Source organism: Macadamia integrifolia, chromosome 7 (assembly GCF_013358625.1).
Source record: "Macadamia integrifolia cultivar HAES 741 chromosome 7, SCU_Mint_v3, whole genome shotgun sequence".
Lineage (NCBI taxonomy): Eukaryota > Viridiplantae > Streptophyta > Magnoliopsida > Proteales > Proteaceae > Macadamia > Macadamia integrifolia.
Window position 1 is genome coordinate 14226385 of NC_056563.1, and position 20715 is coordinate 14247099.

The following is a 20715-nucleotide window of genomic DNA, read 5'->3' on the forward strand; positions in this document are numbered from 1 at the left end:
TTCCTGTGTTTGGTTTAGGCAGAAATGTTTTCTTCACTTATTTTTGGCTTTTCCTCTCCCCTTTCAAAACCCGATGTTCTCTGTAACTTTCATATCGGTGCACACGACGACCCACCACCTCATTCAACTCCCTGCTCTTCATTTACACTAATGGATTCTCTCTCTATCTACTTCATGCAGGAATTGATTTCTTCACTCTCCCTTGACTAGCACACACTCCCATAAACAACTTCTCTAGCTCTTGCGACCCTTCAAGGAAATCATCCCAACTAAGAAGGAAGAAAGACATGGCTTCTATGAACAACTGGTTAGCTTTCTCTCTTTCACCTCAAGAGCTTCCATCACAGTCCCAAAACCATGCCCAACCTACCATCTCTCGCCTCGGTTTCAACTCCGAAGACGTCCCCAGCGACGACTGCTTCGATCTTGGTTCTGACTCAACAGCTCCTTCACTTAACATCCCTAACTTAAGACCAGACGGCCCTTTTGGTATCTTAGAAGCTTTCAACAGAACCAATCAACAAAAGTCTCAAGGTCAGTTTCCTCCTTCATGCCGACCATCAAATTGATATCTCTAATTGTCTTAAAATACTGATCTTTCATCTCTCTCTCTCTCTCTCTCTCTCTCTCTCTCTCTCGTGCAGACTGGAACTTCAAGACACGCTCAGAGCTTTCCATGTACATGAGAGGGTCGACCAGTGACCACAAACTTGATCAAGAGGAACCCAAGTTGGAAGACTTCCTTGGTGGTCACTCCTTCACCGACCATGAGCAGAAACTTGCTGGGTGCAATTCCATAACCACCTCAGCCTACGATACCACCAATGGAGACTACATGTTCTCCAACTGCTCTTTACAGCTTCCATCGGCGGCACCGAACAGTGGCAGTAGTGGTGGTGGTGGTGGTGGTGGCGGCGGCATTAATGTGACTGCAAATGAATCCAGCAGTAACAATAACTACAGCAACAACTCTATTGGGTTATCAATGATAAAGACGTGGCTGAGGAACAAGCCGGCACCGGCCCAGGCACCGCCAGAGAACAAGAACGATGGAAGCAGTAGCTGTGGTGGGTCAGCTGCTACCGCGGTCAATAATGGAACCCTAACGAGTTCTCAGACTCTTTCGTTATCTATGAGTACTGGGTCGCAGTCAAGTTCAGCTTTGCCGCTCCTACCAGCAGCAGACCACGGTGGGAACGTTGGTAGTGGTGGTGGTGGTAGCGGTAGCGGCGTTGACTGTTCTTCATCAGAGAATAAAGATAAGACAACAACAACTGGTCTTGATAGCCAGACTGGGGCAATAGAGGCGGTGCCAAGGAAGTCCATTGATACATTTGGGCAAAGGACCTCTATCTATAGGGGGGTAACAAGGTTTGTCTGCATTCTTCATGAACAACTCACATTAGGGTTTGATTTTCTTACTCTCTTTTTATGGGTTTATTTTATCTCTTTCATTTTCACCAATGAGAAACTTCATACCATATTATTGATACATGCAAGTGAGGATCAAATCTTCTGTTCCATTTTCTGTTAATTTTTTAAAAATTTGGTGATTAATTTGGATTTCATTCTACAGGCACAGATGGACTGGTAGATATGAAGCTCATCTGTGGGACAATAGTTGCAGAAGGGAGGGACAGACCCGTAAGGGAAGGCAAGGTAATATAATATAGTTACTGTCTTTCTAATATGGGTTTCTCTCTTTCTATCTTTAATATTTCTTCAAAACTACTGGTCTTGTATTGATCCTTTTCCTTATTTTCTGGAATTTCTGCTCTCCTGATGTTGGGCTTATTCAAACTCACTTGCAGTCTATTTGGGTAAGCAAAGTTATAGCCACTTTGATACTATTTTGTGTCCTTACACTAGGTTTTGAAAAACTCACTAAAGATTGCTGTTCTCTCTCTTCATTTTTTTTTCCCCCTACTATTGTACAGGTGGTTATGACAAAGAAGAAAAAGCAGCTAAAGCTTATGATTTAGCGGCATTGAAGTACTGGGGTACAACAACCACAACAAACTTCCCTGTAAGTTTTTTTTTTTTTTTTTTGGGGGGGGATGGGGGAGGGGGAGGGGGTGTGGTGAGGGTGTGAATGAACAATGTATTAAAACAAATAAAAGAAAAACAAAACCTCACACCACAAGGGCAAGTTCTCTATGTGATTGTTTTGTTAGTTATTAGTGGATCCATTATTTGAGCTATACATGAATATGCTAAGGGAGAATGTTCCTTTCTCAGATTAGCAATTACGAGAAAGAGCTCGAAGAGATGAAGCACATGACCAGGCAGGAGTATGTTGCATCCCTTAGAAGGTATTTTCGGAATGTTAATGTGTATATGGTGTCTAAAACCTTTTTCTTGAAATAAAAGAATTAGGTAATGAAGATATGCATTAATTTTCAAATACTAAGTATGCTATGCCTAATGAAGTATAACGCTTCACTGTTTACCACATAACAGTTCATGGGTTAGTCCATGTGATAGAAGACCGTGATACCTAGAAGGACATTAAATATATAACCATACTGTTGTATTATGCAGGAAAAGTAGTGGGTTTTCTAGGGGTGCATCAATCTATCGTGGAGTGACAAGGTATACTTGTTTCATTTTTATTATTCTAATAACTGCAAAATCTTGAAGATGGAATGATATCGATTTTAGCTTCTGTACACTTTTAATCTCTTGATAACCTTATAAACAAAGAAATAATTCAATACATCTACAATGCTTAGTTTTAGTCTTCTTCTTCTTCTTTTTTTCTTTTTTTTTGGGTGGGGGGGCTGGGGGGTGGGGTGGGGGTGTGGTTGTGGTTGTGGGTGGGTTTCAATATTTTGATATTTACTTTGTACACAACTAAAACATGAATGCCTCACTTTACCTTTATTCCTCCCATACAGCAAAGGTTCTGCTACTTGCTATTAACTATGCAAATCCTTTAGTAGTATGGCATGTTACCATTAAGAAAAGCAATAGTACCTTACTATCTGAAAATTCAAACTGTTGATTGATACAATATAGAGAACATTAATTAACTGATAGTGGCAGGGTTTAAGACCTCGCAGTAGCAGGAGCCTCGTACAATGGGTTGCTCTGTTTTTTTTTTAGCAAGGTTCAAGAGTTTGGAATAAGACCTGATATGGTCACCACTGATTCTGATCCAATTCTATCTGGATTATGCCAGAATCAAGTTGATTGGGTACAAAACCCCTAAAATCGGCCACAATTCAGCTTAGTTTCAGCATCCTTACTGTCCTGGATCAGGTGAATTGGGATTGGGTTGGCCAATTTCAATCCGAATCGACAGATTCTTGCATCCAAGTCTGACTCCTCGAACCCTAGATATAAGAGTTTCCTTCTTTTTTTTTTTTTTTTTTTTTTTTTTTGATAGATAGATATGTTTACTGCAAAAAATAAAGAACTACTATTGATTACATTATTTATCCCTATTAACGAAACAAGTTTTGCTTCTTTCATCATAAATAATAATCTCCAAAATCTATTCATGGCAAAAGAATTTTCGAGTACAGTGTTTATATTATTGGAGTACAAGGAATTCTGGAAGTTAATTCTGTAAAGTATTTTTCCTTTTTTCACATATATATGAAATTACTGACCTTCAGCAAAAAAAAAATAAAAAAAATTTGTAGACACCATCAACATGGAAGATGGCAAGCGAGGATTGGAAGGGTAGCAGGGAACAAAGATCTGTACTTGGGAACATTCAGTAAGTTACCTCTCACCCTACCTCCACTAGTTCCCTCATATTTCTACTATCTCAAATTTTCTTTTCTTTTTTTTTTTCTTTTTTTTTTTCTCTTTTTTTTTTTTGGGGGGGGGGGGAGTGGGTGGGGGTGGTGGGGTTGGAGGATTGTTTGGTTTTGGGAAGGAAAGGAGTATAAAGATTTTTTTTTTTCCACTAAATGAGCATTTTTATTAAAAGAAAGAAGAAAATAAAAACATAGAAATACAATAACAAGCTGGAACTACCAGACACACCAACTAGCATTAGTAACTTTTTAATACAAGGAAGTGTTATAATATAATGATCTGTGTTTTCAACTTGATACAATTGTGTAGGCACCCAAGAAGAAGCAGCTGAGGCCTATGATATTGCAGCCATAAAATTTCGAGGTCTTAATGCGGTAACCAACTTTGACATGAGCAGATATGATGTAAATAGCATACTTGAGAGCAGTACTCTGCCTATTGGGGGAGCTGCAAAGCGTTTGAAAGAAGCTGAACAGACTGAAACAAGTGTAGATGGTCGGATGAGTACTGATGATGACAACATGAGTTCTCATCTAACTGATGGGATAAACAATTATCATGGATGGCCTACCATTGCATTCCCACAGGCTCAACCTTTGACTATGTACTCCTCTTATGGTTCCCATCAAAGAGGTTGGTGTAAGCAAGAACAAGATCCAGTACTCAATGCACACAGTTACAATGATCTGCATCATCATCTGCAATTGGGCAATACCCATAACTTCTTCCAACCTTCTGTGATGCACAATCTCATGAGCTTGGATTCGGCATCTTTGGAACATAGTTCGGGTTCTAATTCTGTTTTTTACAGTGGAGGAAGTGGTGGCAGTGGAAGTGGTGGGAGCAATGGCAGTTTTCAAGGTGTTGTGAGTGGAAACAATAGTGGTTATGTAATGCCTATAGGTACTGTGATAGCTGATCAAAGCAACCATAATCAGGTGAGTAGTTTTGTGGATCATGAAGCTAAGCAATTCGGATACGAAAATGTGTTACTGTCTGCAGATCCATTTCAAGGTCGGAATCTGTATTATCTCTCACAGCAACAGCAACAGCAACAATCAGCAGCAATGGTGAAGCCTAATAATGGGTATGATCAAGGCTCCAGTTGCAATAACTGGGTACCTACTGCAGTACAGGCTCTTACACCTAGGTCAAGCAATCTCGCCGTTTGTCCAAGTTTTCTCAGTATGGAATGAAACTTGAAGAGTTACTGAAAAAATGAGGTGAAGGATAGAAAGATATGGAAGACTGGAAGGAGTAGAAGGCAGGGACAAGTGAAAGAGAAGAATGTATAGAGCTTAACTCCTGATTTTGATTTGTTTAACCTCTTCCTTTTACCTTAATTCTTTTTCCTCTCAGGGAACTAAAGAAGAAAGAGATGGGCCTTTTTTTTTTTTTTTTTGGTGGAAGATATTAACTAAAGTATACTATTACTTTAGGATTTAACTGGAGTTAACAGTAATAGCATGTGACAGGTCTCATTCTCACTTGCTATGAGTTTTGAAGACTTCAGACGAATGGATCCTCGGAAAAATTTATCACTCTAGTCTTTGTAAATTCAATAATAGAATTTTGATATAGAGAATGGGAATATTGCTCCACCTGATTCTTCCATTATTAGGATAATTAAATTTAATGTTTCACCATCTTAAACTGCTTACCTGTTTGTGAATTTATGTGAAATGAGGTCCAATGTCTGTTATGAACTATTTCTTAGTGTACTATGCTAACTTATGTGTTGTCTACCTAGTTTGAATGAAAGATAACATTAGGCCTGATGTTCCCAGGTTGACACTGAGAGGGGGGGTGAATCAGTGGTTTCAAAAATTTCCTTAATTGCAACCCAGCAATAACTTCCAATTTTCAAGTTCTAGATTGGCCGGGGCAATCCCGTAATTACCAATCACGCAAACAACGACACGTCCACCTCACACCACAATGTGGCTGAGTCTACCAGACAGTGTCCCACCACTCTGCACAACACGCACTTCAAATATATGTAGAAAAATAAATGCGAGACAATAACACCAGATATACGTGGTTCAGCTAAAGTGCCTACTCCACGGAGGAATACCCATATAGGGTTTCGTATTTCCCCAATACTCAACTTTTTAACCGCTACAACGGTCCAGGAACTTATCCCTGCTTCAATCTGAGATGCAACTCAGACAAGGGCAACAACCCCACACCCTAGACAAGCCCCAACTTGCTAGGTTCACAATTTTAAATCAATAAAATAAAATCCCAACCCAATACACCATTGATCTAGAGTTTCTCAACAATAAACACTCTAGAATATAAAAATAGGGATTTCAGATACGGGTTACCTCAGCCTGTGTAAACCCCGTTGATGATTGCTTGCTTGACATATAGAAGAACATGCTCAAACCATCAACATCTCAACCTTTTGGATCTCTCTCTCAAGGTTGCTTCTCTTCCTCTCTCTCTTTCTCTTTCTCGGTTCTGCTTCTTGTTTTTCTTGGCTGCCTTCAATTTTTTTTTTTACGAATCTGCAGCACAGAATTTTTTTTAAGGAAAGCTACAAAACTCCCTCTTATACTCGGTCTCGGCTTATCGGACTCTTTTCTTGATTCCGTAACGTCACACGCAAAGGAAACCTGTTATATCAAAACTCAATTTCAAAAGAACAATTTCACTTCTATTCAATCTCGGACTCTAGCCTGCAAAACACTTGAATGCCTGCAAAACACTTAATGCAATGCCCTGCTGTCATCTATCTTTGAGAGAAATAGCAATTCTATTGTATAGGAGGGTCCCACCTTCTTTTTAGTTTTTTCTTTCTTTTGGACGGAGTGACCCTTTAAGGCTTCTTGGGCATTAATTGCTCACTTACATGAGAAACCCATATCAGAATATAATATCTATTTTAACTTAAAAACATGTTGAGCTGGTCCCACCATTAGTAGTTTGAAATTGAACCAATCCAATGGGTTCCATTTTGAAATTGAACCAATAAAATTGAACCAATCTAATTCAATTGAATTAGACCAATGAACTTGAACCAATCTAATTAAATTAAATTAGACCAAGGAATTGATTGCAGTCCCTTCAATATGACTCCATCACAATACGATTGCCAACAATGACAACAATTGATTCGATTTCCCAACAATCTCCCCCTTTGGAATTGTTGGCAACGCTCTTCAGATGTCATTTTGATTCATTTCTCTCCCCCTTTGACAACAAATACAAAGGGTGACTATGCTCCCCCTACATAGATTTTCCCTTGCATAGACTCACCTATAGGAGTGCCCACCGCATCTTCCTATCCTATAGGGATTTGATGTCTCTATGCATGCTTACTTACTCCCCCTAGACACATACCATCTATTGTGCTCGTGGAGTGACAACTCCAAGTTTGTTTCTAAGGGCTTCAAAATTTTCCTTGGGAAGTGCTTTCGTGAAAATATCTGCCACTTGCTCAGATGTAGGAACAAAATCCAATCTCACCTCATTTGCATTGACCTTCTCCTTCAGGAAATGATATCGGATGTCAATATGCTTTGTCCTTGAATGCTGCACTGGATTCTTTGAAATATTAATGGCACTCATATTATCACACTTAATTGACACCGGTTCACCATTGTGAATTCCAAAGTCTGTTACTTGTCTCTGCATCCAAATCACTTGTGTACAACTAGCTGCCGCAGCAATGTATTCAGCCTCTGCTGTAGATAAAGAAACAGATTCTTGTTTCTTGCTATGCCATGCCACTAGACTCTGCCCCAAAAAGAATGCACCACCACTAGTGCTCTTCCTATCATCCACACTGCCTGCCCAATCTGCATCTGAGAATGCTGTGAGTGTAAAACTTTCAATCTTAGGGTACCATAAGCCATACTCCATCGTACCTCTAAGATATCTAAAAATCCTTTTGACTGCCACTAGATGAGTTTCTTTCGGACTAGCTTGAAATCTAGCGACCAAACACACTGCTTGTAGGATATCAGGTCTTGATGCGGTCAAGTATAGCAAGCTTCCAATCATTGACCTGTAGAGAGTCTGATCTATATTAACTGACTCATCACTCGAACTCAACCTGCAACCTACTACTACCATAGGAGTACTTACTGGTTTGCTGTCCTCCATCATAAATTTCTTCAACATCTCCTTGATGTACTTTGCTTGTGATATGAAGATACCATTCTGTTGTTGGTTCACTTGCAAACCCAAAAAGTATGATAACTCTCCTAGCATAGACATCTCGAACTCTGCCGTCATCCGCTCTGCAAACTGTCTACATACCTCATCATTTTGCCCTCCAAAGATGATATCATCTACATAGACCACCACTACCAGTTGACTTTTGTTCTCTGTCATAACATATAGGTTACTATCAACAATGCCCTTCCGAAGTCCCAACTGATATAAGTAACTGTCTAGTCTGGAGTACCAAGCCCTTGGAGCTTGTTTCAAGCCGTAGAGGGCTTTCTTTAGTCTACAGACCATGTTTGGATCATCTCCAATTTGAAAACCATCTGGTTGCTCAATGTACACTTCTTCTTCAAGATTACCGTTTAAGAACGCAGACTTGACATCCATCTGATAAACCTTGAAGCCTTTATAAACAGCAAATGCTAAGAACATCCGTATAGATTCCAACCTTGCAACCGGTGCAAATGTTTCATCAAAGTCTATCCCCTCTACCTGAGCATAGCCTTTGCACACTAGTCTGGCTTTGTTTCTAACCACCTGACCATCTTCATTCAACTTATTTCTAAAAACCCACTTCGTTCCAATGATGTTTTTATTGGCTGGTCTAGGAACTAACTCCCATGTGTTGTTCTTCTCTATCTGATCCAACTCTTCATTCATTGCCTTCACCCAGGTCTCATCTCTAGTTGCTTCCCCAACAGACTTGGGTTCATTTTGAGAAAGTAATGAATATGTAGTAGATTTCATCTTTCTTGTTTGCATTCCTGCTTTAGGATCTCCAATGACTTGATGTGGGGGATGCACTTTTTGCCACTTTTCAAAACTAGGTCCTCCATCTCTTTCTGTCACTGTGTCAGTCTCATGAACATCTGTATCCTCATCATCAATATGATTTTGAACTTCCACAACTTCATCATCTACAGTTGCATCATCATAAAAGTCCTCAGGAGTCTGCTCTGCTGGTTCTATCTGTTTAGAATGGGGTACATGTTCATCAATTCTTACATCTGAACTCTCTACCACTCTGCCCAATCTTTTATTATAACATCTGTAGGCCTTACTCTTTGAAGAATACCCCAAGAAAATCCCTTCATCTGCTCTGTCATCGAATTTTCCGAGGCCGTCCTCCTTCCTTTTGATGAAGCATCTGGAACCAAATACCCTAAGATATTTAACAGTGGCTCTCCTTCCATACCATAGCTCGTATGGTGTCTTGGATTCATTTGGTCTAAAGAAACACCTGTTCTGGACATGCACTGCGGAATATATTGCTTCTCTCCAAAACCTCCTAGCAACATTGTTTTCAATCAAAATTGTCCTTGCCATCTCTTGAACGGTCCTGTTCTTTCTTTCCACAACCCCATTTTGTTGGGGGGTACGGGCTGCAGAATGTTGAATCCTAATCCCATGCTCATGACAGAAGTTAGAAAATAAATTCCAAGTAAACTCCTTCCCTTGATCAGATCTCAGGCACTTAATTGTCCTACCAGTTTCATTCTCTACCTTCTTCTTGAAGATCTTCAAACAATCTAAGGCTTCAGTCTTGTCTTTAAGGAACATAACACAAGTCATCCTAGAGTACTCATCTATGAATAGGATAAAGTACCTCTCTCCACCAATTGCCTCTGTTCTCATGGGTCCACAAAGATCTGTATGAATCAAGTCCAATAGTTTACTTGAATAATGTTCTTTTGACTTGTATGTGGCCCTAGTCTGTTTTCCCTTTAAACATGGTGCACAAATATGATTTGTTGGAGACTTGATCTTTGGAAGATCTCTGACTGCCTTCTTTTTGCTCAATTTAGCTANCTTTTCCTCTCCCCTTTCAAAACCCGATGTTCTCTGTAACTTTCATATCGGTGCACACGACGACCCACCACCTCATTCAACTCCCTGCTCTTCATTTACACTAATGGATTCTCTCTCTATCTACTTCATGCAGGAATTGATTTCTTCACTCTCCCTTGACTAGCACACACTCCCATAAACAACTTCTCTAGCTCTTGCGACCCTTCAAGGAAATCATCCCAACTAAGAAGGAAGAAAGACATGGCTTCTATGAACAACTGGTTAGCTTTCTCTCTTTCACCTCAAGAGCTTCCATCACAGTCCCAAAACCATGCCCAACCTACCATCTCTCGCCTCGGTTTCAACTCCGAAGACGTCCCCAGCGACGACTGCTTCGATCTTGGTTCTGACTCAACAGCTCCTTCACTTAACATCCCTAACTTAAGACCAGACGGCCCTTTTGGTATCTTAGAAGCTTTCAACAGAACCAATCAACAAGAGTCTCAAGGTCAGTTTCCTCCTTCATGCCGACCATCAAATTGATATCTCTAATTGTCTTAAAATACTGATCTTTCATCTCTCTCTCTCTCTCTCTCTCTCTCTCTCTCTCTCGTGCAGACTGGAACTTCAAGACACGCTCAGAGCTTTCCATGTACATGAGAGGGTCGACCAGTGACCACAAACTTGATCAAGAGGAACCCAAGTTGGAAGACTTCCTTGGTGGTCACTCGTTCACCGACCATGAGCAGAAACTTGCTGGGTGCAATTCCATAACCACCTCAGCCTACGATACCACCAATGGAGACTACATGTTCTCCAACTGCTCTTTACAGCTTCCATCGGCGGCACCGAACAGTGGCAGTAGTGGTGGTGGTGGTGGTGGTGGCGGCGGCATTAATGTGACTGCAAATGAATCCAGCAGTAACAATAACTACAGCAACAACTCTATTGGGTTATCAATGATAAAGACGTGGCTGAGGAACAAGCCGGCACCGGCCCAGGCACCGCCAGAGAACAAGAACGATGGAAGCAGTAGCTGTGGTGGGTCAGCTGCTACCGCGGTCAATAATGGAACCCTAACGAGTTCTCAGACTCTTTCGTTATCTATGAGTACTGGGTCGCAGTCAAGTTCAGCTTTGCCGCTCCTACCAGCAGCAGACCACGGTGGGAACGTTGGTAGTGGTGGTGGTGGTAGCGGTAGCGGCGTTGACTGTTCTTCATCAGAGAATAAAGATAAGACAACAACAACTGGTCTTGATAGCCAGACTGGGGCAATAGAGGCGGTGCCAAGGAAGTCCATTGATACATTTGGGCAAAGGACCTCTATCTATAGGGGGGTAACAAGGTTTGTCTGCATTCTTCATGAACAACTCACATTAGGGTTTGATTTTCTTACTCTCTTTTTATGGGTTTATTTTATCTCTTTCATTTTCACCAATGAGAAACTTCATACCATATTATTGATACATGCAAGTGAGGATCAAATCTTCTGTTCCATTTTCTGTTAATTTTTTAAAAATTTGGTGATTAATTTGGATTTCATTCTACAGGCACAGATGGACTGGTAGATATGAAGCTCATCTGTGGGACAATAGTTGCAGAAGGGAGGGACAGACCCGTAAGGGAAGGCAAGGTAATATAATATAGTTACTGTCTTTCTAATATGGGTTTCTCTCTTTCTATCTTTAATATTTCTTCAAAACTACTGGTCTTGTATTGATCCTTTTCCTTATTTTCTGGAATTTCTGCTCTCCTGATGTTGGGCTTATTCAAACTCACTTGCAGTCTATTTGGGTAAGCAAAGTTATAGCCACTTTGATACTATTTTGTGTCCTTACACTAGGTTTTGAAAAACTCACTAAAGATTGCTGTTCTCTCTCTTCATTTTTTTTTCCCCCTACTATTGTACAGGTGGTTATGACAAAGAAGAAAAAGCAGCTAAAGCTTATGATTTAGCGGCATTGAAGTACTGGGGTACAACAACCACAACAAACTTCCCTGTAAGTTTTTTTTTTTTTTTTTTTGGGGGGGGGAGGGGGAGGGGGAGGGGGTGTGGTGAGGGTGTGAATGAAAAATGTATTAAAACAAATAAAAGAAAAACAAAACCTCACACCACAAGGGCAAGTTCTCTATGTGATTGTTTTGTTAGTTATTAGTGGATCCATTATTTGAGCTATACATGAATATGCTAAGGGAGAATGTTCCTTTCTCAGATTAGCAATTACGAGAAAGAGCTCGAAGAGATGAAGCACATGACCAGGCAGGAGTATGTTGCATCCCTTAGAAGGTATTTTCGGAATGTTAATGTGTATATGGTGTCTAAAACCTTTTTCTTGAAATAAAAGAATTAGGTAATGAAGATATGCATTAATTTTCAAATACTAAGTATGCTATGCCTAATGAAGTATAACGCTTCACTGTTTACCACATAACAGTTCATGGGTTAGTCCATGTGATAGAAGACCGTGATACCTAGAAGGACATTAAATATATAACCATACTGTTGTATTATGCAGGAAAAGTAGTGGGTTTTCTAGGGGTGCATCAATCTATCGTGGAGTGACAAGGTATACTTGTTTCATTTTTATTATTCTAATAACTGCAAAATCTTGAAGATGGAATGATATCGATTTTAGCTTCTGTACACTTTTAATCTCTTGATAACCTTATAAACAAAGAAATAATTCAATACATCTACAATGCTTAGTTTTAGTCTTCTTCTTCTTCTTTTTTTCTTTTTTTTTGGGTGGGGGGGCTGGGGGGTGGGGTGGGGGTGTGGTTGTGGTTGTGGGTGGGTTTCAATATTTTGATATTTACTTTGTACACAACTAAAACATGAATGCCTCACTTTACCTTTATTCCTCCCATACAGCAAAGGTTCTGCTACTTGCTATTAACTATGCAAATCCTTTAGTAGTGTGGCATGTTACCATTAAGAAAAGCTATAGTACCTTACTATCTGAAAATTCAAACTGTTGATTGATACAATATAGAGAACATTAATTAACTGATAGTGGCAGGGTTCAAGACCTCGCAGTAGCAGGAGCCTCGTACAATGGGTTGCTCTGTTTTTTTTTTAGCAAGGTTCAAGAGTTTGGAATAAGACCGGATATGGTCACCACTGATTCTGATCCAATTCTATCTGGATTATGCCAGAATCAAGTTGATTGGGTACAAAACCCCTAAAATCGGCCACAATTCACCTTAGTTTCAGCGTCCTTACTGTCCTGGATCAGATGAATTGGGATTGGGTTGGCCAATTTCAATCCGAATCGACAGATTCTTGCAATCCAAGTCTGACTCCTCGAACCCTAGATATAAGAGCTTCCTTTTTTTTTTTTTTTTTTTTTTTTGATAGATAGATATGTTTACTGCAAAAAATAAAGAACTACTATTGATTACATTATTTATCCCTATTAACGAAACAAGTTTTGCTTCTTTCATCATAAATAATAATCTCCAAAATCTATTCATGGCAAAAGAATTTTCGAGTACAGTGTTTATATTATTGGAGTACAAGGAATTCTGGAAGTTAATTCTGTAAAGTATTTTTCCTTTTTTCACATATATATGAAATTACTGACCTTCAGCAAAAAAAAAATAAAAAAAATTTGTAGACACCATCAACATGGAAGATGGCAAGCGAGGATTGGAAGGGTAGCAGGGAACAAAGATCTGTACTTGGGAACATTCAGTAAGTTACCTCTCACCCTACCTCCACTAGTTCCCTCATATTTCTACTATCTCAAATTTTCTTTTCTTTTTTTTTTTCTTTTTTTTTTTTTTTTGGGGGGGGGTGGGGGGGTTGGGTGGCGGTGGTGGGGTTGGAGGATTGTTTGGTTTTGGGAAGGAAAGGAGTATAAAGATTTTTTTTTTTTTCCACTAAATGATCATTTTTATTAAAAGAAAGAAGAAAATAAAAACATAGAAATACAATAACAAGCTGGAACTACCAGACACACCAACTAGCGTTAGTAACTTTTTAATACAAGGAAGTGTTATAATATAATGATCTGTGTTTTCAACTTGATACAATTGTGTAGGCACCCAAGAAGAAGCAGCTGAGGCCTATGATATTGCAGCCATAAAATTTCGAGGTCTTAATGCGGTAACCAACTTTGACATGAGCAGATATGATGTAAATAGCATACTTGAGAGCAGTACTCTGCCTATTGGGGGAGCTGCAAAGCGTTTGAAAGAAGCTGAACAGACTGAAACAAGTGTAGATGGTCGGATGAGTACTGATGATGACAACATGAGTTCTCATCTGACTGATGGGATAAACAATTATCATGGATGGCCTACCATTGCATTCCCACAGGCTCAACCTTTGACCATGTACTCCTCTTATGGTTCCCATCAAAGAGGTTGGTGTAAGCAAGAACAAGATCCAGTACTCAATGCACACAGTTACAATGATCTGCATCATCATCTGCAATTGGGCAATACCCATAACTTCTTCCAACCTTCTGTGATGCACAATCTCATGAGCTTGGATTCGGCATCTTTGGAACATAGTTCAGGTTCTAATTCTGTTTTTTACAGTGGAGGAAGTGGTGGCAGTGGAAGTGGTGGGAGCAATGGCAGTTTTCAAGGTGTTGTGAGTGGAAACAATAGTGGTTATGTAATGCCTATAGGTACTGTGATAGCTGATCAAAGCAACCATAATCAGGTGAGTAGTTTTGTGGATCATGATGCTAAGCAATTCGGATACGAAAATGTGTTAGTGTCTGCAGATCCATTTCAAGGTCGGAATCTGTATTATCTCTCACAGCAACAGCAACAGCAACAATCAGCAGCAATGGTGAAGCCTAATAATGGGTATGATCAAGGCTCCAGTTGCAATAACTGGGTACCTACTGCAGTACAGGCTCTTACACCTAGGTCAAGCAATCTCGCCGTTTGTCCAAGTTTTCTCAGTATGGAATGAAACTTGAAGAGTTACTGAAAAAATGAGGTGAAGGATAGAAAGATATGGAAGACTGGAAGGAGTAGAAGGCAGGGACAAGTGAAAGAGAAGAATGTATAGAGCTTAACTCCTGATTTTGATTTGTTTAACCTCTTCCTTTTACCTTAATTCTTTTTCCTCTCAGGGAACTAAAGAAGAAAGAGATGGGCCTTTTTTTTTTTTTGGTGGAAGATATTAACTGAAGTATACTATTACTTTAGGATTTAACTGGAGTTAACAGTAATAGCATGTGACAGGTCTCATTCTCACTTGCTATGAGTTTTGAAGACTTCAGACGAATGGATCCTCGGAAAAATTTATCACTCTAGTCTTTGTAAATTCAATAATAGAATTTTGATATAGAGAATGGGAATATTGCTCCACCTGATTCTTCCATTATTAGGATAATTAAATTTAATGTTTCACCATCTTAAACTGCTTACCTGTTTGTGAATTTATGTGAAATGAGGTCCAATGTCTGTTATGAACTATTTCTTAGTGTACTATGCTAACTTATGTGTTGTCTACCTAGTTTGAATGAAAGATAACATTAGGCCTTTGGCTGGCCATGGTTCCTCTGAGAGTTGGTGAAGGAGAGACTTGATGGGTGCTATGTAATGCAATCTTATTCTTCTTTTTTATTAATTTTTTTTTTTAATAGGTAATATCAATATATTTAAAATAAAATAAAATAAAAATCATGTAGAGATCCTACAACTACTGATGTTTGGCCTTCCTGCTGATATCACTTTCAAGATTGAGTCTCTTATATCATCTTTTCTATAGACAACTAGTTGTGGCACTCATCAAAAAAAAAAAAAAAAAAAAAAACTAGTGATAGCACTAAGTTTCTTTATACATTCAGATTTTTTTGCTATAAGGTCATCTGTATTAAAAAATATGAAAGGGAAAATAACTACAAAAGCTACCTGAAAATTCCGATGGAACAAAACAAAAAAAGATTCGCTCATAACCACTCCCCACCTTCGGCATGGCCATTAATAGATAGGAAACATGATGAAGACAGAAATAAAAAGCATACCCAATGGCCAATGACGGCCCACAATCGACTTCTACGTACTAACTCATCCGGTACTGAAGTTTACCCATACTACTAACCTGAAGAAACTCAAGGATAGAGGAAGGACACACAGACAAAGGAGTAGATCTTTCTTATTTTGCTGCTGATTTCGCAAGATGATTAGCAATGAAATTAGCCACCCAGTAGCAATGAGTTAATTTCCACTCAAAAGCATATACAAAGCTCTAGATGGCTGGCCATTGCTGCAAGACAAAGCATAGGACTAACCGTTTAAACGTCATTACCACCGCCGCAGCTGAATCACACTCTATCCATATCCTAGAATGTGATTTATCATTGGCCATCTCCAGACCTATCATAAGTGCACGAAACTCTGCTTCAAAGTTTGTGGTAATACCTAAGAATGACTTGAAGTGAGCAACTACTTGGGCTTTATTAACCACAATCACACCTCCTGCACCTATCCTAGGAGGGTTACCTAGCAAGCATCCATCGATATTTAATTTCTCCCATCCTAGAGAGGGAGCACACCAAAACACCTCAATCAGAACATTCGGCCTAGACCTTGGGACATGAATTTTGAGCCTTTTGGCACACATAAGATGTAATACCCTACTTCTTAAACCCGGTCTGATTACGCGGTTGACCCGGTTTAACCATGCAGGAACCGAGCCAAAGGGAGTTAGAACAGGTTCCTTATGGGCTATGATGGCAAGGGTGACCTTAAACACCGACTGGCCCCACAAGTCTGAGCTAGTGCCAGAAGAGACGGGAGTGCCCAAGCCATGTACATGCACCTACCATAAGGCCATGTACGGATAAAGCAGGTATTGTAGCCGTATATTAATGTATATACGTATACTACATCGCATGCCAGGGGTGGGGTTCGCGCCGGGGCCGAACTCGGTCAAAATCTCAAGCTTTGGCCCTCAGGTGGGCAGACAGGTGGGCGCACCCACCCACTTGAGTGACCCATCCATGTGCACTATTCAGTTATTTAAGAAGTATATATATAGCATTTATGATTTTCTTTTATTTTCATTAATGACACTCGTACGTTGGTGAGGATAGTTAAGAGGAGAGAGAAAAGAAAGGGAAGAAGAAGGGAAGAGAAGGAAGAGGAAGAAAAGAGGGATTTCAGCGGCGCCGAAGCTTGATCTTCCCATTCCGGTGCCCGAAGAGTGATCTTCAACTCTAGATCTACAGTTAGAGGTAAGCAAAGTTGGGTTCCTTGAATATTCACCATAACCAAGCATAAACCCTTGGTTCGAGTAGGGTTTCTTAAAATCTTGTAAATCCCCTTTGAAATGATGAATCTAAGGTTTAATGGATGATTTATGTGTTGATCTTGAAGGATTTGAAGAGGTATTGACAAGGTGGAAGAAGCATTGTGGGTTTGAAGTGATTTTGAGGGTTTGAAGTTGTTCTTGAGCAAAGAAAGTAAGATGGTTTCCCATCCCTTGAATCTAACCTAGATCTAGGTTAGAACCATCCTATAAGACCTTGAAGGTGTGAAGAATGGGTTGGGAAAAGCCCCATTTGAATCCCCAAAGAATGGAGGAAGTTGGGAAGAAACAGCGTGTTTCCCGCCAAGACCGGTGGGTGGAACCGGTGGGCCATCTGGCCCGCCTGTGGACACCCACCTGAGAGGGCAGGGCCTTCGGGCTAACCGGCGGGCCACCCTGCCCGCCAGTCTTAGCAGGGCCCCCTGGCCCAACCGGCGGGCCAGACCGGCGGGCCAACCGGTGGGCCCCTACCCGTCGGTCCAAACCGGTGGGTAGAACCAGTGGGCCAGACAGCCCACCTGTGTGGCCCCGAAGGTGATTCTTACATCCGATTGGACCCAAATCGGATGTGTGACCTTCTTTTAACGTTCTAAACATGATTTTGTCATCGGATCTCGTTAATTATGATTTCAAAATGGTGAAGTACTAACCCCGCTCGATCATGTTAGGTTCACCAAATCCTACACGTTTCGCATCGAATCTCACCCGTACCGAACGGGAATCCTTGTACACTACAGGTAAGTGGGGAGAGGACATTTGGCCTTGTTTCAAGGCATTGTTTGGCATTCATATAAATGTATCTAGTCTAGTCATGCCATCATGAATATGCTATGTAGATTAGTCATCCTCCCATTGTTATGCATATGTGATATGTTTACTTTCTAAATGCCAAATGATGAAATGCTTATGTGATGAATGTTGACATCATGATGCATAATGCATTGATAGATTAAATGCCGTAGTCGGCTTGGAGATGAGTGCATTGGTGGCCCGTGGTATGGGACGCGAAGGCACTATGCAATCGTACTATTGTCATATAGGAGCATGCGTTTTGGGATTTTCACCGTCCCGTGCTACGACCCTTCCCAACAGGGGTTAAGGTGTTGGGTTATCATTTGGGGGGAAGCAGTGGTCGCAGTTGTCGGGTCACTGTGGCGGTTAGACATAACGCCCGGTGGGTCATTAGGACAGTCGGCAACCCCGGTGGTACATTTAAGAGGGTCAATCGTACTGCTTTTAAATTACTGGAGTCAGCACCTTTAATTTCAGTCATTTACATTTCTGTGAGAGCCGGTGGACGGCATTGTCTTTACTTTTCTGAGTACTCACGGTGGGCCTTCTCCGACAGCCCTATGGGCGTATCGCGGGATGGAGTTCGCGGCTCGTACCCGGAGTATATGCGCACTGTGGCTGTAGTAGCACTAAACCGAAGACTTAGTAATGTTGCTTAGGTGGATGTGATTTAAAATGTAATGCATAGCATGTAGTGCATATGATGTGTTTTGATGTGTGGACTGTTGTGTGGTCCATCTTACCACTTACTGAGCTAGTGAGCTCATCCCACGTGTGCACCCCTTTTTAGATGATTTTGCAGGTCATACATCTGAAGAGCACGGGGTGGGTCCCACAGTCGAGTTCCCCGAAGAGGACTGGTGGACCCCTGAGGAGTTAGAGCACGGCATTGACTACTCGTGCGAGAGTTGTGCTGCGGGACCGCAGTTCTGATGCCTAGCTGAGCTCCACTTCTGAGGCCGAGCTGAGCTCTACCATGTGATGCCGAGCTGGGCTCAACCCTTGATGCCGAGCTGAGCTCCAGCCTTTGATACCGAGCCGAGCTGTGTACTCTAATTATTTTGATGGATTCCTTTATATACTTGATATGTGAATTGTATTTTTATTGTGTAAATATTATGCCTTCGGGCCCACATGTATATAACTATTGTATCACAATTCAGATATCAAGTATTATGGGATTATTCACAGGTAAAACTTAGTCTTCCGCTGATCTGATTAGCTTATATTGGTTGTGTGTATGCTGTGGTGGAATACAGTATCAGATGATCCTGGCAGGTTTGGGTTAACCGGAGTTAACCCGGTCACTGGCCCGGTTCAGTGAGAACAGGGTGTGACATAAGATCTGTAACAGAATGAACTCGCCCTCTCATGTTTGGGACCAACCCGTTTAATTCTCCTAATACCAAGGCAAGAACGTGCCTATGAGTTCTAGAAACACCATTAAACCTTCTAGCATTCCTTTCCAACCAGATAAAAAATAGAATCAAAACAAAGCGTGAAGTCTAAGCCCCCTTCAAACCAATATCTCTTCATTTGTTCCTCCATCTACTAATCTCCCAATAATTGCCAAAGTTATCCGGCCAAAGAACTCCAAAGCAATCTGAGAAAGAAGACTAGAGAAATTTGGCATCGTCACATTTAATAAAAAGGTGGAAAATTGACTCATCTTCTCGATGGCATAACTCACATTAAGGTCTAATAGCCTCCATGGTTTTTTGAATGCGCCGTTAAAAGCGCTTCTATTGCACCTTTCTAGAAAATTTGGTAGCCCTAGCGGCAGTTAATAAGATGTTCCAAGACTGAAATCATGTGATCCGGCTCTCAAGCAGGAAGTATGGTAGATGCCCGAAGAATGGTATCACAGAATAAGGGGATCGTGAAATGGAGACAGAAAGCACAACCCAAAAGACCTACTAGTCGGTCACCGCTGCCTACGATCCATTCCTGCACGCGAAGTAAGGATAAAATAATTTAGGGGGAAGAAAGCAATCATATTGTATCCCATTGCTTATATAAATATATCGTGAAAAAAAGAGCAGAGCAGCAAGGGCTGAGAAGAGGGACAGTGGGAGGGCTTGCTTGGAATACGCGCCAGGAGTGGCACTGTGGTTCGCACGTTGAGGAAGGGCGTGTGGGCTCGGGTTGGAAAGTCATCAAGCCCTTAAAGTAAAGAGTCCAGGCAGAAGGAAGTTCTAGCGCTCTTTTCGCTCCCAGGAAAGCATTAAGAGGTTCGAATACCCTTCAATAGTGCAATCAAGTGTTCGATTGGAGTGAGAAGAAGGTCAGTCCTGATCTAATATGTTCAATATTTCGTAATATGAGTTGAGCTTCCACTCATCAAGACAAAGCAAAAAGCTAAGCAGACAACCCTCGGGGGGTGGGAGATATACCTAACAAGAAAGAGAATAAGGGTAGCGGGCTAGGATAGGAATCAACAATAAAAAACAGCAAAGCTAAACAAGCAAAAAAGAAGGCACTCACTATCACAAACAAGCAGGGAAAGTGGGAGAGAGGGCATGGTTGAACGAGAATCTCCAACTCACAAATGATCGAGAGAGAAGGGCATTGGCTAAAGGCGTGTTAAGAAGACACTGAAGGTCGCATAGGCGTAGATACCGACCAAACGTAGGAATGAATTAGTCTGTGATGGGCTTGGCAGGTGCATGTTTAGGTCTTGGGTTAGTCTGCTTTGGGCCCGAGGATTTTGGCTTTCTGGTGCTAGGCTCAGCCTGATGTGACCTCGTACGTGATCTCTAGAATGCTAACTTGACGTTCTTTTCTGACACTGAAAGCCTCTTCTTTCAATTGTTGGGGACCTGTAAAAGCCGGGCCGCCGAACCACAGAGCAATTCAAAATTGGGACGAGCTGGGGAACAGCTAACGAGTCCCCTAAGGTTCCATCTGCGTCATAC

At 41.0% G+C, this 20715-nt stretch overlaps 2 protein-coding genes across 2 annotated transcripts; both read left to right on the top strand.

Annotated features, from left to right (window-relative positions):
• The first annotated feature begins 287 nt into the window (after positions 1-287).
• Positions 288-5369, top strand: LOC122084766 (AP2-like ethylene-responsive transcription factor BBM2). Its single transcript, XM_042653201.1, has 9 exons — positions 288-534; positions 645-1371; positions 1577-1659; positions 1812-1820; positions 1938-2026; positions 2239-2312; positions 2542-2592; positions 3648-3724; positions 4078-5369. The coding sequence occupies exons 1-9, from the start codon at positions 288-290 to the stop codon at positions 4962-4964; spliced, it is 2244 nt and encodes a 747-aa protein (XP_042509135.1). The 3' UTR covers positions 4965-5369.
• Positions 5370-9776: 4407 nt separating this feature from the next.
• Positions 9777-15063, top strand: LOC122085209 (AP2-like ethylene-responsive transcription factor BBM2). Its single transcript, XM_042653683.1, has 9 exons — positions 9777-10240; positions 10351-11077; positions 11283-11365; positions 11518-11526; positions 11644-11732; positions 11946-12019; positions 12249-12299; positions 13350-13426; positions 13776-15063. Exons 1-9 carry the CDS (start codon positions 9994-9996, stop codon positions 14660-14662), a joined length of 2244 nt encoding a protein of 747 aa, XP_042509617.1. The 5' UTR covers positions 9777-9993; the 3' UTR covers positions 14663-15063.
• Positions 15064-20715: the final 5652 nt, after the last annotated feature.